The 16,381-nt window shown below is 32.9% G+C and overlaps 2 protein-coding genes across 4 annotated transcripts; one reads left to right on the top strand and one right to left on the bottom strand.

The window, feature by feature from the left end:
- Window positions 1–3,188: 3,188 nt before the first annotated feature.
- On the top strand, window positions 3,189–4,034 carry LOC117919441. Of its 2 annotated transcripts, none has more exons than XM_034836644.1 (2): window positions 3,189–3,372; window positions 3,546–4,034. In XM_034836644.1, the coding sequence occupies exons 1-2, from the start codon at window positions 3,193–3,195 to the stop codon at window positions 3,738–3,740; spliced, it is 375 nt and encodes a 124-aa protein (XP_034692535.1). In that variant the 5' UTR covers window positions 3,189–3,192; the 3' UTR covers window positions 3,741–4,034. The 2 variants fall into 2 exon arrangements, with proteins under 2 accessions (XP_034692535.1, XP_034692537.1); XM_034836646.1 differs by having other exon boundaries at window positions 3,552–4,034.
- Window positions 4,035–7,357: 3,323 nt separating this feature from the next.
- On the bottom strand, window positions 7,358–12,752 carry LOC117917862. Of its 2 annotated transcripts, none has more exons than XM_034834304.1 (10): window positions 12,640–12,752; window positions 12,439–12,515; window positions 11,154–11,684; window positions 10,907–11,056; window positions 10,560–10,814; window positions 10,300–10,446; window positions 9,960–10,199; window positions 9,508–9,693; window positions 8,587–9,017; window positions 7,358–8,265 (listed from the first exon to the last, which is right to left on the bottom strand). In XM_034834304.1, the coding sequence occupies exons 3-10, from the start codon at window positions 11,620–11,622 to the stop codon at window positions 7,657–7,659; spliced, it is 2,487 nt and encodes an 828-aa protein (XP_034690195.1). In that variant the 5' UTR covers window positions 11,623–11,684; window positions 12,439–12,515; window positions 12,640–12,752; the 3' UTR covers window positions 7,358–7,656. The 2 variants fall into 2 exon arrangements, with proteins under 2 accessions (XP_034690195.1, XP_034690194.1); XM_034834303.1 differs by having other exon boundaries at window positions 11,154–11,729.
- Between the last annotated feature and the right edge of the window lie 3,629 nt (window positions 12,753–16,381).

Consider the following 16,381-nt stretch of genomic DNA (forward strand, 5'->3'; position numbering starts at 1 on the left):
CCTAACCCAGCCTATTCAAATACTTTTAACAAATACTTTTATGTTAATATAAGCCTAACCCGAACCTATTCAAAGACCTTGCTCATGCTAACCTAAACCCTAGGCCGGGCATGGTTCCAAATTTCTAGTTTTTCTTATACTCCTATTTTAATTTCACAATTCAATCATTTTCTTGAAATTGTTATAAAAATAAAAATAAAAATAAAACTGTCACCAAAAATGTGAGTTTATTTCAAAAAAGAAAGTTTCTCTAATGATGTTCTTGAAGTTTATTTAATTAAAATTATTAAACTGATGGATGAAAAATGATAAATCATGAATAATTTTTTCTAAATATACCTAGTTATCCTTTTTCTTTTGTTTTTTTCTCCACCTGGAAAATTCTCATCCACTTCCACATACCATAATAGTTTTCCTTTTTTTATTTCTTCATTTTTGAGAGGTTGTGTGCAACCCATTCAGAATCTTTAATCATCTTTCGAAAAATGATTGCAGAAGCATAATTGTGTACTTCTCGAGCAAGAACTATGAGTGCAGATTTATTTTCCTTTTTTCTCTAATTTCTTTTAGAAAATGAAAAGAAGAAGTTGAAGGAAAATAGATGATTGCAGTTTTTAGTATTTGGAAATTAATTAAGTTTCAATAGAACTAAAATCTAAAGCTTAGAAAATTTTGGGAAATGAGATACTAAGGATTCAAGTGAGAAAGAAAGGGACTAAGAATATTTCTTAAAACTAATAGATTGATGAACTGTGCACATTCAAGGTTGTTGTAGTGGATTTTTTATTTCTTTCATTTGTTAAATAACAAAAAGAGAATAGGTACTTTTACTCATCTAGAGTCTATTTGATAATTGTTTTTTAAAACCGTTTTGAGAAATAATTTTTGAAAACTATTTTATAATATTTTATAGAACAAAAATCCGTTTGAAAACCTAAAACATTTTAAACATGTTTTTAAAATTTTTAAATATTTTGTAAAAATAATTTTTATGTCTAATATTTTATTTTTAATCATTCTACATGTTTGTATAATTATTTTTTAAAACAGTCTTAAGAAAAACAAATAAATTAAAAATATTTTTTGAAAATACCGTTTTTTTTTTCTTAACAAACATTTCCCTTTTCAATAATTTTAAAATCAATATATATTTGCTAAGAAAATGAATCTAAATTAATAAAAATGTTATTTTTAATTTTTTTTATTCAAAATTTCAAGAATAACTTCTTTTTGCATGTTTTAAAAGAAATATATTATAGATATACAACAACTTAGTGTCCAAATTTAAAGTAAAATAACATATCATGACACAAGAATCAAAGCTAGGACTTCCTAAGAATTAATAAAAAGTATTGTTGATAAGAAACCAAAATAGAAAGATGAGCCTAGAAGAATACTGCAATCACTACCAAGAAGATTATTGACACACTTGTTAGAATAATGCAAGTTGGATCAATAATAATTTCTTGGTTTATGGGGATGATGACTAAGGAGGTACAGTTAGAGGACAAAAGCGTCCAACTGGTCTAGATGTCAATTGAAGAATAACTTCTACGTGTAATAAGTCTATCAATTAAAGAAAGGTTCTTTAAAACTTGATGACTACCAATGTAAATTCAAGTTTATTTGTAAATTTAGCACAATTTATTTGAGTTAATTTGAACATCTCTAACCCCCTTGACTATCCTTAGAATTTGGATTGGTTGAAATAATGCGTCATTGATATTCATGTGACTTTAACCCTTTAACTCTACTCAGTTTGTTCTTGCCTCCAAGATGTCCCTTAAAGGATCCTAAGACAATCATTATTCTTGAAACTTGTTGTAAACATCAACAACTAAATAGATAATGTGAGAAAATCAAGCATATGCAAGGTAGCATATAATTGACCTGGGAGCCTATTTATCACTAAAATCAACCTTACTATATGATTTTTAGCCTCATTACCATGCAATATATGCATGGCCTTCAAAAACACATTACATCAAGAAGCTCAAAGAAAAGAATATGTAGAACTCTAGGGATTCTCCTCGTCACAACACTATTTCACTTCTTAAAAATGGGCAACATTAGATCGTACATTGCAAATTAAGCCATAACAAAAAACAAATGTTACTGGCTGGAATTGATCACAATTCATCTGGAAGAACTAAGAACCGCCAAGCTCGGGGAGTGATTAATATTTCTTTGTTTCTATATTAAATAATCAAGATTCTGTTAGACATATCAAGGATAACCACCGGCGCGCAGGAAATGATCACAATCATTTGAAAGAACTAAGAACTGCCCGGCTAAGGGAGTGATTCATATTTCTTTGTTCCTATATTCAATAGTCAAGATATGGTCAGACACATCAAGGATAACCACATTAGTGGCTCACATTGGAAGTTCAAAATGGCACCCATTCAGTACCTTGGAATTTTCCTCATATATATATAACATGAACAAAGCCATTTAAAAAGATTTTTTATGATTTCCTGATGATTTGAGTCGTATGGATAGAGTCATTTAAAAGATTTTGTATTGGTTCACCAACATGAATTGAGTCAGTATGGACAAGGCCATTGCATTGAACATCATGGTTGCTATGTTGGGTTTAATCATCTTACTGCATTTTGATAAAGAATCATCAAGCCTTAGTTTTCTCAAACCATTAGTAAATCAATATCCTCGAATCCCATGAATAAAGTTCTTACCTCAATCTTATTAATAATAAAGCTGTTTAACGCTTCTCTTTTTCCTAGAAAAAATAAAATAAGGAAAAGGAAAAATAGAAAAGTTCGCTTGTGATGCTCACCATGCTTTTTATGGGGCCGGCCGGTCTCCATAATGTTCTTTTCCCAAATCTGGAGCAAGGTATCAATTTCAATTTGCTAACAAGCAAGGAGTCTCCCCTCTCCATGTAAAATTTTCTCTTGTTGGAAAAAGAATGCTCTATGGCACAGCCTTTTTGCAATACTGTAGGATCCTTCTTCTCACACTGTGGCACCTTGTTAGAAATAATCCACATATGATGAAATTACAATGGAATCCAGTCGCGGCAAAAAGGGTTCCAGCCAGGCGGCATGTCACTGCATATGCTGGAAATTTAGCAACGTCAATCCATTTATAAGGACAAAGAACTGCCCTGACCTTTACCCCATGGCCATTCATGGCATTGACTCAGGGAGGAAGAATATAGTGTTACTACCGATGGAGGATGGGCATTCCCATGTGTATGAGCTTTTACTGAAGATAAATATTCTGAAAGATATACTGTATTTGGTGGGGTGGATGATAAAGGGAATAGTGCATTGCATCTTGCTGCTATGTTTACTGGTTATCGTCTTCGCTCTCTCCTTATGCTGCATATGGGAAATCAAGTGGTATAAGGTATGAGACATCAAATTCTCTTCTTTTTTAAAGGTTTTTTCATTACGTATCTATCGTAAAATACAAAATCCAGCCACTAGATATTAAATAAGGACCTTGGCTAGCTATTTTTAAGTCATTGGTTTTTGTGGCATATCGTGATTTTCCTTTTATATACTTTCTTTTTATGGCAATACCAGACTATAAAACATATTTTCTCACATGAACACGAAGATCTGGTGCAAAAGGGTGGACAATGGCTGGCTAGGAAAGCCAATTCACGCCTGGTGGTGGCTACTCTCATTGCAACTGTTGCCTTCACCACATCAGCAGCTGTACCAGGAGGCACCAAGAAAACAGCACTTCATATCTTTGCAATTGCTCTTTGATTTTCAGTCACCACATCTAGGTGTCAAGAACAAGACTTTGGTTCTGATTTGCCCAGCAAGCTTTTGGTTGGACTAACTTCTCTTTTCACATCCATATCGGAGACCTTGTTCATTTTCTGTGCTGGCCACTTCTTTGTTCTCAGAAAGAACTCAGAATTGCCGCATTGCCAGTATGTGCAGTAACATGTCTTCCAGCAACATTCTTTGCAATAGCCTAGCTCCATTGTGGAGGTGGAGGAAGTTGGCCACTCATAGACGTTTCCTTTATTCCTCCCTCAGACCAAGAATGCCGGCCCGTGCTCGAATCCTTCATAGTATAGAAATCCAAAAAAAAAACAAAAAAACAAAAAACAAAAAAAAAATATATATATATATATATATATATATATATTGAATATTTGGTTTGAAAATTACCCGCGACATATATTATAATGGCCTATCTACGGCATATAAATATTTGTAATTGCTACATGTATTGGGCTACTGTTTTATTTCTTTGATAATGAACAAGGATCAAGTACTCTCTTGTGTATGTTATTCAATCATTTCCATGCATATTATATTCTGCTTAAGTTTATAAGAACATTTTGAAAAAAATGAAAAGTTCTAGAGTACTTATTGTTAAAATTGAGGTAGTGGGAATTGAGAATGAATCATGTTTCGAGGAGTAGAATCCAAAGCTGAATATTAATTTTTCATTCGTTTGGCTGATTTAGAGGGATTTACCTTGATTTGCTCCTATTATTTTTATTCAAAATTTATGATGGTTGTTGACTTGTCTAGGAGGGTGATAGCATCTTGCATTTTTATTTTGGAGCCATTCTTTAATAGAGTTCCGCAATAGTGAAAAGTTCTTTCTTTTCCCCTTCATGGATGTAGGCAAATTGTCAAACCACGTTGTATCTTTGTGTCATCTTCTTTCTTTGTTATGTTTTTAACTTGTTATTCTACCTTCTTCATCAAATTTTACACTTGTTTCATTGAATTTCTACTCCATTTTGTACAATGGCACAAAACCATCTTAAATAGTACATATTCATGCAATATCAAAGTGGCATATGCATTACCACTAAGTGGAAACAAAAATAACCTAATTTATTTATATTACATGCAATGTTTTAGAAACCAAACAAATCAACTAGTCGAACCGTCAATCAGACGTTGGTCTGGTTTGGTTCTCCATATTGAATAGGAAATGAATTGGACCGGTATTGATCCGAACTACCCATGATCCAACCACTGAATTGTTGGACTGGCTTAGGTAATTCAAGTCTATGTGAACTAACATTTCTCTCCTTCGTCACAAGTACAACTCGCGTGTGGGCCAAGGCTTAATACAAGTCTGAACATGGGCCATAACTAAAGGCCTATAATAAGCAACATGTATCACTCTGTGCATGATATTCTTTAAAGATTGTTTTTGTTTCTTCCAGATGTGTGATTGCTTCAAATGGTTTGTTTTACAATCATTCATGCATAGTGTCATGGACTTAGTCTTTTCCTAAGCTCATGTGACACTTAGACAAGTCAAGACACTTATCTTGCTAAGTCAGTCTTACTCCTGATGCTTAACTTATTAGGCTAAGATGCTCACAACTTGGAAACTTTAGAAGGCATAGTAGGCAACTCTTGAAAAATGGAAGCTTATATTACTCAAAGGAAACTTTACAAGTATTTTGGAACTCACTTGTTTTGGTTGGTTAGGTTCTTAGGTGGTGCATTGGTCAAATGAGGCCTTAACCTATTTATAGGCACCTTAGGAAGTCTCTAGAACCTTGAAGGGCTCCTTACAAATCAAGAATAATTTAAAAGCTCCTACATTGGTCTATGTACAAGGGTATGTATAAGATGACTTTTGAAGATTCTAGAACACCCCACACTATTCCAATGCTCTCTTAGCCAAGAGTGGAGATGTGTGAACATCTCTAGCCCTCTCTAGAAGTTTTCATACTATTCCACTTTGTAGCTAACTATAGATATCTCTAGGGGTCTCTAGAAACTTTCCACCTCCTATATAAGCCCATGAGAATGGTCATTTGAAGCATCTTGTGACAATAAGCTACGTTTTAACTTTGAAGAGACCCTTTCGTGGGTAAAATGCTAACATGGACCAACAAGCTATGACCTCTTTTTTTGCATATATACATTTAAATTATATATACACACTATTTTTAAACTTCAAAATAAATATAAATATTTATCTATATTATAAGATAATAAATATTAAAATAATTAATAATTTTTAATATATTAGAATAATAGATATGTAGCTATTGAAATTTAAATGCATTTAAATAATAAAATCTTATTTCATTTTAACAAATAAAATTAGTATTACTAAGTCTATATGTCATCCTTATCGCAATTTAAACAACCAATATTAATGATAAAATGATAAGACATTTTTAAAAATTTTAATGATTTATGCATTTCATATTTTATAATTATTTTGAATGTTAATAAAAAGTAAATTATATATTTAGAATGACTAGTAAACCAGGATCCAATAACTTTTACATTGCAATGATTAGTTCAAATTTAAAACATGTTTTTTTTTTCTAAGAAAGTATTAAAAATAATTGTCAAGAAAAATGATTTTCTCATATTTTGTTTTCCTATGAAAAAGTGGAAAGAAAATTGAATAAAATTAAAATTGATTAAAAACTTATGCATTTTCAAATTATTTAATCTCTATATACAAAGAGTTAAAAGAGTTTAAAATAACACATAAAAATAATTTATTGACTTTTAAGTTCTTTTTTATTAGTCTTAACTTTTTTTTCCTTAGTTGATTACTAAGAAAATGGTGAAAAATGATAAAATAAAAATAAAAATGGGGAAGGAAGGACAGGGGAGAGACCATTGAAAGTTAAACCTCATTTAGAAACTTTAAAAATATTATAATTGGATTTAGTCTCTAAAAGTCAAGAGAGAATATTTTATTTTAAATAATGATTATTTTAGGTTCTATTTTTGATCAGTTGTCAAATCCCAAAAAGGTTTTTATATTTTATTATGAGAATTTTCTATTTAAAGGAGAGTATCTATAAATTTATTATATAATATTTGAATAAGAGAGTGGTGTAATTGTGTGTCCAACAAATTGGTATAAAAATGTACGAATGACTCTACAAATATAAAAATGTAAGAACGACTACAAAAATAAAAACGTAAAAACATTTCTTATCCTTCTTTCTCTCTTTGATGAAAAATTTTTAATTCATGAAATGAAATTAGGGTTTTTTAAGAGTTTGCTTATCAATATCTTCATTGTCTTATGTGTTGCTGACATAGCCAAATGTGTGCCCTATTTGCATGTGAAAAAATGTATAAAAAAACACGCTTGGCTATGTTCTAGAATGAAATAATTTTTATAGACGAAAGGGACAAAATTAGATGAAAATTTTCTTTCATTAATGGAGTTGTTGTTGATGAGTCAAGAGAATTCCCTCTCTTTTCTAATGGTGCTCATATTATTTCTCTTTTCCAAGTACATTTAATTTTATCAAACAATTTCATTCGAAGTTATATTATGGTCAAAGTATAGTTAGGTGGGAATATTTGTCATCTTTCTCGACTATTTTGGGACCATACCAAATTACTCATGATACCAGACCTTAGAGAAGAATATCAACTTCATTAATAAAAAATATCAATGAAAATAGCCAGACATTAGAGATATTAAAGCTCCCATCAGATGTTTCACAAGTAAGAGAACAAACAATAAAAAAGAAGACAAAAAGAAAACAAAGAAAAACCAGAACCTAAACCCTAGTTGGCCATCACAAGGTTGGCTTTTCTAGGAGTCGAGTAGAAAAGGAAAATTAGAAATGAGGTGAAATAAACAAACAAATAAATAAATAAGCATTGCCATCAAGCTCAAAAGTGGAAGGCATGCAAAATCATGCAACAACCCCTAGGTATTGTCCTCTAAAGGAAGCTGAGGCACTGTGCTGAAAGTAGTCCATATGAGATCAACGTATAATGGAAGCTGGGCTATGGCAAAAAGAGTTACTGGCAGGCACGTCACAGCATATATTGGAAGTGCATAAGTTCTGAGTTCTTTTTGGAGCACAAAGAAGTGGGCAGAGCAGAAGGAGACCAAGATGGCCAATATGGACAGAAAAAGAGTTGTTAATCCAACCAAAAGCTTTGCGGGCAGGTCTTTGGCAAAGTCTTTTTCTTGTTGCCTGGATGTGAGGATGGCAAGAAACATGATAGTGGAGGTGATTGAAGAGCAAAGTGCAACGAGTGACGAAATTGCAAAGAGATGAAATGCAGGCTTCAGCTCAAGAACGGGCAGTCCAGTAATGTCCATGTTGCCACCAGGTAAAGTCGTTGATGTGGCGAAAGCTACGGTTGCAATGAGTGTAGACACCACAGAGCATGAAGTGGCTGTATTGTTTAGCCATTCTCCACCCTTCTGCACCAGATCTTTGTGATTATCTGTGAAAATCTGCTGTGGGGACTCGTTATTGTTGTTGAGGATGGGGAAGAAATTTGGTGGCCTGGAGTTCCTCACATACTGCCATAAAGAGCAAATACACACAGTTCAAGTTATTGTACAAAGGAAGTAAAATCATGATGGTACTAATTAAGGTCTTCGATTAATGTCTAAGAGCTAGATTTTGTATTTTACAATGGAAACATAATGGATAATGCTTTAAGAAAAGAATGAAGTATAGACTAGAAAATTTTTTTTTATTTTTCTTCACATTTTCTTTCCTTTTATTTTTTTCTCTTTATTTTATTTCCTTCCCATTTTTTGAGAACTAAACATAGACTCAAATATGACTTGAAAAAACAAAAAGAAAAGAAAAAGTAGAGAATTTGATGTCTCTCATACCTCAAACCACTTGACTTCCCACTGCATTTGCAATGCAGCACCAGGAATGAGCCGAGGCCTATTATCAGTAAACATTGCAGCGAGATGCAACGCACTATTCCCATTATCATCCACTGCACCAAATACACTATCGGTCATGTTATTCACTCTCTTCAGTAAAACCTTATACAGATGGGGATGCCTATTCTCGACGGCCAATAGTACTATATTCTTCTTCTCTGGGCTCGCGTCATGAATGGCCATGGGGGAACAGTCAAGGATGCTCTCCACCATTTCCTTGATACCATTCTTTGCTGCAATTAATACCGGTGTCCTCAATTTTTCTGTCTCTTGATTTTTATTCTCAGTTCCTGAAAGAAGCTCATCACCCAATTTTTTCGCAGTTTGGTTGACGGCTTTACACATCGTTTGCATTAGAGCCAAATTTGAATCTGTCACAAGGTTAATTGAACATGTCATTACAAAACTTTTTTAAAGTGGATGCTCAAACCAGTTGGGCGCGCACTATAATTAATTAATTTTCAAAATTTTATATTACATGACATTAAAAAACAACCCTCATCTGGTTCCCAAAAATTGAGGAAAAATCTAAGCAAAATGAAAATAGAGAGAAAAAGTACAACAAAAATAAAAAAGTAAAAATAAATTTATAGTTTATAACTTATTTTTATATACTTCTTCAAACTCATTTCACTTACTTTCCTCTATTTTATAAAGATTAAATAATTTTAAAATACATAAATTTTTAATTAAATTTATTATTATTTTTTTGTATTTTTTACAATAAAACCAACAAAGAAAACATAATTTTTTTAGCATTTTTTTTACTTTCTTTAGTACTTTTCAAGAATCAAGCACAGTCTAAGTGTTTATGAAAATTTTTATTCTCCTTCAAATTAGCTGATTTGAAAGACAAATTACCTTCCTTGATACTTTTGTGCCATTTTTGGTTGCTTTCATTCATGGTAGGTAATCTATGAGCTTGCACGAGTAGCTCATGTATAAGGCCAGTAGATCTTTGAGCTTCTTCGAGTAGTTTGTGCATGAGATTAGTAGAACTTTCGACTTGTTTGTGCATGACATTACCAACTCCTTTTTCACTTGTCCCTATCATTCATTCACAACAAATATATTAATAACAGAAGGTTCAGAAGTATTTGTACAAAGCATAAACCACCCAAAACAAAGATATTACTTTTAAAAAATGAGTTACTTTAAACAAAATATCAAAATATCATTTTCATATTTTAAACTATAAACACTAATTTGGCACTTCAAAACCATTATTATTAGATGCATTTCCTTAATACTTTTTCGTGAATCAAACATTGCATTAAATAATTCAATCGGATTTAAAGTTTTTATTTTCTTACCTTCTTTGGAGCTTTCCTCATATTCCGGGACATTTTCGGGTGTCTCACCTGGCAAAACCGACCATGGAGCTTCCATCGAATTTTCCCCTTCGTAAAGGATTGTTCTGTCCGTGTATACAGGATCTTTTCCAGTGCTATCATACCAATGGCCTTTACCTTTATCAAGTAGTTTTTCCAAGATCTTAGCAGACCAAACGTGCTTCTCTTTCTTCTTCTGTATCTTGTTTATATAACCTCGCCCTTCCAAGTACATACAAAACACAAATATTGTTAAGCCTTCTACCGATATTGAATTGAATATAATAATACAGAAGTTTGGGATGGTAGCACGGCGTCCTACCTATTCCCAAGACTAGGAGAATTGCTTGGATTAGAAGCCTGATGAAGTTGAAGCAAGTATCATAGTTCACTGGAAAATTACGTAGATCATCTGGACGTTGACTCAACCCCACCTTTTTTTCATCCTCTTTACTGTGCTCATGAGCACCTGTAAAAGGAGGTTGAGTGAGGATATTTCATGAATGAATTTGTACAGAAAAACATTATTTCATAATGAATAATTAATATTGACAAATATAATTAAAATCCTATGCTCATTACCTTGACCAGGGGTGGAAGCAGGCCCTTGTTCAAAGATCGCCTGTGCAGGCGTCTCCTCATCCAAGGCCCTCCTAGCGTTTTCTGCTTTTTCTCCACCTGAAGGATTAATGCATATTTTGATAAATTTGACTATAAGGAAAAACAGTCCTTTGATGTTGTTCCAAGGCACAGGCAGCAATTTCACAAGTGTTTGCCTCTCTGCTGGATTGTCCGATTTCTTGGCATCTCCAAAATGCGTTGGAAGGACAAATATACCTTGTAAAATGACAAAGGAGTTTGGTCTTAATAATATTGTGATTGCTAAGTTGGTTGGATTGGATTTTGGTTGGGGAGAGACGTGGACTTACAATGATAAATGATTTTGTCAAACAGGCTGAGGCGAGTTCCACTTCTGAATGCAGTAGGCTGACTTGCCAGGAGATGGAGAGGGCTGACTCCTTTCTCATCACGGCTGCTACCGAGATCTTTATATCTTTTAATTATTAGAAATGCTAGTTCTGTCAAGCAGAAAAACACAAGTACTGTTATTTATTAAGATTAATTTACAGAGTGCATGCATGTGCAAGACTATGACGGGTGGATGGTAATGCTTACCGAAGTGTCCTCCAGCGATGGCACAATGAAGAATTGTTTCGCCTTTTTTGTTCCTACGGTGGATATTGACGCTAGAGGCAAGATCTGGTTCCCAAGCTTTATCTAGGAGGCAAATGAAAGCCTTTATCTTACCATGGCGAGCTGCCAAGAAGAGGGGGTTTTCCCCATCTTCGTTACAAATACCTACCAGATCATTGCGCTCCTTAGTGAAGCATTGGCACATTGAAACATTACCTATCGATGCTGCTAAATGGAGAGGGGTATTCCCTTTCTTGTTTTTTGATTTCAGAACATCCTCAGACTGTTGAGAATGAGTTCTAACAAGCTCAACCATTTTTTCAACAACCCATTCTTGGTGATCCCGGACAGCTATATGCAGTGGTGTGTCACCACCTTCGGTGATCTTTTCAGGGCGGAGCCAGGGTTGTTGCTCGTATACTTTCACCGCTTCATCCCATTTGCCTTGCATAGCATAGTCGAATAAGATTCTCCTAACTTCATCATTCTTCGTAGATCCAGATCCAGTGTGTTCTGCCATATTGGAACTCTTATCACAAAGTTTATCATCTGCAATTCCTATAAATAAATTGGAGGTTAGCTAGCTAGATACCCTAATGTTAAAGAAAAGATCATCTGCATTAATGCCTTCGAAAAAAAGATGCAAAAAAATATCGAAGTGATTATAAATGTGAAAGCTATATATCTCTTTTTCATATTGTAATTGGAATGAAAAAATAAATTAAGAACACGGTTTGAAACCTTAACTCATGTAAAAATTGAAGTTCTGTTGAGGAAGAAAGAAACTTAACCATTACAAAAATCTTGTCCACGTAAAAATATGGGTCTTTCGAACAAGGTACGTTTATCTCTAATCTCAGTTTCTAAAACTAATTAGTTTTAACAAAGAAGAAAGAGGGAGGCCAAAATGTGCATTAGGTGTTCTTTTTATTTACCTCAAAATTTAAAACCATAGAATTGTTAAAATTTCAATAATTAAACAATAAGATAAATTAGTTTTTTTCTTTTTTCAAAAGCATAAATTAAATTTGGGATTGAAACCTTTCCCTTTTCAAAAATTTTAATATTTATATGCATTTGCTAAGAAAAATAAATATGAATTAATAATAAATGTTTTTTTTATTATTCAAAATTTCAATAGTAACTTCTTTCTACATTATTTAAAAGAAATATATATCATAGATACAACAACTTAACATTTAAAATTAAAGTAAAATAGTACATTATAAAGATGGAGCATTCTTTTTCCTACAAGAGAAGATCTTACATGGAGCGGGGAGACTCCTTACTTGTTGCCATAGTTAACAAGTGCTTTATAAAGATGGATTATTTGAGAAGACAAATCTGTCAAGCACCACAAGATGAGTGTTCATTAGAATTATTGGACAAGAATATAAACAAAACCTATATATATTATCATCACAGCAGAAAACATATAGACAAAACCTCGAAATTAACCATTCCTTACATTTGTGTGTGGACTAAATTGGGAAAGAATAAATGATCACCAAAGTATTCTCCAGCCAATGCATAGTGAAAATGGTCAGTTCTGCCACATTTTGTAGAGGTGTTTCATTTTCCTTGCTCCACAAATTCGTGTTTGTGGCGTGGTGAAGATGGTGCCACATATATATAGGGAGAACCAGGAACCAGCTTTGTATATGAAAATATGCACATGGATCCCACAAATTTTTTTATTCTTAGCAAATTGAATTTGATGCCTTACGCCAGATTTGAGAAAAGAACATTATGGACCCCATAAAAAAGCATGCCTGGCCATCACAAGGGAGAACTTTTCCTTTTTTCTTTTCCATTTTTTTTTCTGCAAAAAGAGAAGCGTTCAGAAGAAGAACCGACACTAAATTAATACCCTGCTCCAGATCTGATACAAGAATAATCGCAAGCAGCTCTATTATTAGTAAGATTGAGATCAAAACTTTATGTATATAATTCGAGGGTATTGATTTAACGATTCTTTCCATACAATGCAATGAGATGATTAAAAATATTGCCATGAAAAAAAAATTGAAATAGATATATTAAATTTATGCCTCTGCAAAAGGAAAATTAATTTATTTTATTGTGTAATTAAGAGAGGTTTAAGCACTCTGATGGTTTTATAATAAACAAATAACGATTTAATTGTTCGGTTTCAACGGGTTGGTATGAGCCTAACCCTAGCCTATTCAAATACTTTTATGTTAATATAAGCCTAACCCGAACCTATTCAAAGACCTTGCTCATGCTAACCTAAACCCTAGGCTGGGCAGGGTTCCAAATTTCTAGTTTTTCTTATACTCCTATTTTAATTTCACAATTCAATCATTTTCTTGAAATTGTTATAAAAAATAAAAATAAAAACTGTCACCAAAAATGTGAGTTTATTTCGAAAAAGGAAGTTTCTCTAATGATGTTCTTGAAGTTTATTTAATTAAAATTATTAAACTGATGGATAAAAAATGATAAATCAGGATTATTTTTTCTAAATATACCTACTTATCCTTTTTCTTTTGTTTTTTTCTCCACCTGGAAAATTCTCATCCACTTCCACATACCATAATAGTTTTCCATTTTTTATTTCTTCATTTTTGAGAGGTTGTGTGCAGCCCATTCAGAATCTTTAATCATCTTTCGAAAAATGATTGCAGAAGCATAATTGTGTACTTCTCGAGCAAGAACTATGAGTGCAGATTTATTTTCCTTTTTTCTCTAATTTCTTTTAGAAAATGAAAAGAAGAAGTTGAAGGAAAATAGATGATTACAGTTTTTAGTATTTGGAAATTAATTAAGTTTCAATAGAACTAAAATCTAAAGCTTAGAAAATTTTGGGAAATGAGATACTAAGGATTCAAGTGAGAAAGAAATGGATTAAGAATATTTCTTAAAACTAATAGTTTGATGAAGTGTGAACATTCAAGGTTGTTGTAGGGATTTTTTTTATTTCTTTCATTTATTAAACAACAAAAAGAGAATGGATACTTTTACTCATCTAGAGTCTATTTGATAATTGTTTTTTAAAACCGTTCTGAGAAATAATTTTTGAAAACTATTTTATAATGCTTTATAGAACAAAAATCCATTTGAAAACCTAAAACATTTTAAATATGTTTTTAAAATTTTTAAATATTTTGTAAAAATAATTTTTATGTCTAATATTTTATTTTTAATCATTCTGCATGTTTGTATAATTATTTTTTAAAACAGTCCTCAAAAAAACAAGTAAATTAAAAATATTTTTTGAAAATACTGTGTTTTTTTTCTTAACAAACATTTCCCTTTTCAATAATTTTAAAACCAATATACATTTGCTAAGAAAATGAATCTAAATTAATGAAAATGTTATTTTTAATTTTTTTATTCAAAATTTCAAGAATAACTTCTTTTTGCATGTTTTAAAAGAAATATATTGTAGATATACAACAACTTAGTATTCAAATTTAAAGTAAAATAACATATCATGACATAAGAATCAAAGCTAGGACTTCCTAAGAATTAATAAAAAGTATTGTTGATAAGAAACCAAAATAGAAAGATGAGCCTAGAAGAATACTGCAATCACTACCAAGAAGATTATTGACACACTTGTTAGAATAATGCAAGTTGGATCAATAATTGATTCGTGATCCCAATTGGTGTCTCAGCGGATTCATATCCAGCTGGTGCTCTTTGATTGAGAGAGTAATCAACAAAATTTATAACCTATTACACCATGAACTAGGGTAGCAAAGACAAAGCTACTATAGCATAGTGGCTCTAGAATCGTTCACTGGGAAGGGTTTTCAACTCACAAATGATACCAATTCAAAGTAAATTGGTGCTTTTTCATTTCAAGGTTAGCTTTAAAAGAAAACATAAAGATGTTTAAGTGAAAAAGGTTTGGTCTTAAACTAACCAAAAAGAAAGTAATAGAAATTACTTATGAAGAAAAACATTCCTTGGAGGTTTAGGTTCACAGGGGAGATTCCTCATGCAAAAACAGAGCTCCGGTCATTTGGTTCGTTTCCTCGCATTAGATAATTAACATGTAGTCAATTCTCTAACCGGTGCTGTACAGGGGTATCCTTTAAATGGATTTCAGCTCTAATTCCCTCTCACTGATACAACTTGTAATGGCTCGTGCCTCTCACCTAGCATTTGTCATTCAAGGCGATCTTTAACTTTGGACTTCCCTTCTCAAGCTCGCAAGAGATAACTAATGGATGTCTCCTTGGAGTCCAAAAGCTTACCAAGTGTTGGCAATTCTAGAAAGCCTACCTCCAAGTCACTTCCCAAAAGCTCGCAAGAGATAAACAAGTGCATCTCCATGGACGGAGATCACGTGCCTTACCAAGTGTTGGCTCAAGTGACTTGAAGGTGTTTTAAGTTAACTAAAAACATAGAAATCATTAAAGGAACACACTTTCTCTTCATTAATGATTGAAACCACAAAGCTACTAATTCATGCACTTGGAACCTTTCCCAGCTACCTTAACTCCAAAGAACTAAAAGTCTAGCCACTCATTCTCTGAGGAAACTTCCTCAGAGCTTGTTTGGCTAGAAAGAAAACTAATGAGAAAACAAATATATCAAGGAAAAACAGAGCAAGTGCTCTCTAAAATATATTTCTTCCTTCTACTGATTACAAAAATAGATCACATAAGAGATGACCCTACATGATGTCTTTTTAGAGAAAATTACAAACTATATATATGAGGTTATTCACCATTTTCCTTGCTTAAAGACTAAGGAATCCTATGATAGGTGGATTACAAGGAGAGTTTGGGGATTTAGACAACAAATATCTAAAGCAAAATATCCCAAAATATCTTCAACATGTCGGTCGGAAATATCAGGAAGCTTCAGGAGAACACCGTAGTTGTGCATGTCTGACCGGAGAAGTTGAAACGTCCTCCTCTCCCATCCGACTATGAGATATCCGAATGTAAAAATGTCGGCGCACGGAATTCCTCCTCAGGTGGACTGAGCTATGTTGCGCAAGGAGGACCGTCTGCGTGTGCAAGGTGTAGGAATCCCTCTTCCAGATGACACGGAGTGCGCAAGGCTATCCGAATAAACTCCATCCGGATTTTCCCAAGAGGGACATGCGGTGCAATGCTATCCGACGCAGCTCCATTCGGACAATAGCATATACTATCCGGACATGTTGTCCGGATGGAAAACATTGACTAAAGTGAGTGAGCAAGCCTTGCTACAACCCACGTTCCGCCGCT

Source organism: Vitis riparia, chromosome 7, assembly GCF_004353265.1.
Source record: "Vitis riparia cultivar Riparia Gloire de Montpellier isolate 1030 chromosome 7, EGFV_Vit.rip_1.0, whole genome shotgun sequence".
Taxonomy (NCBI): Eukaryota; Viridiplantae; Streptophyta; class Magnoliopsida; order Vitales; family Vitaceae; genus Vitis; species Vitis riparia.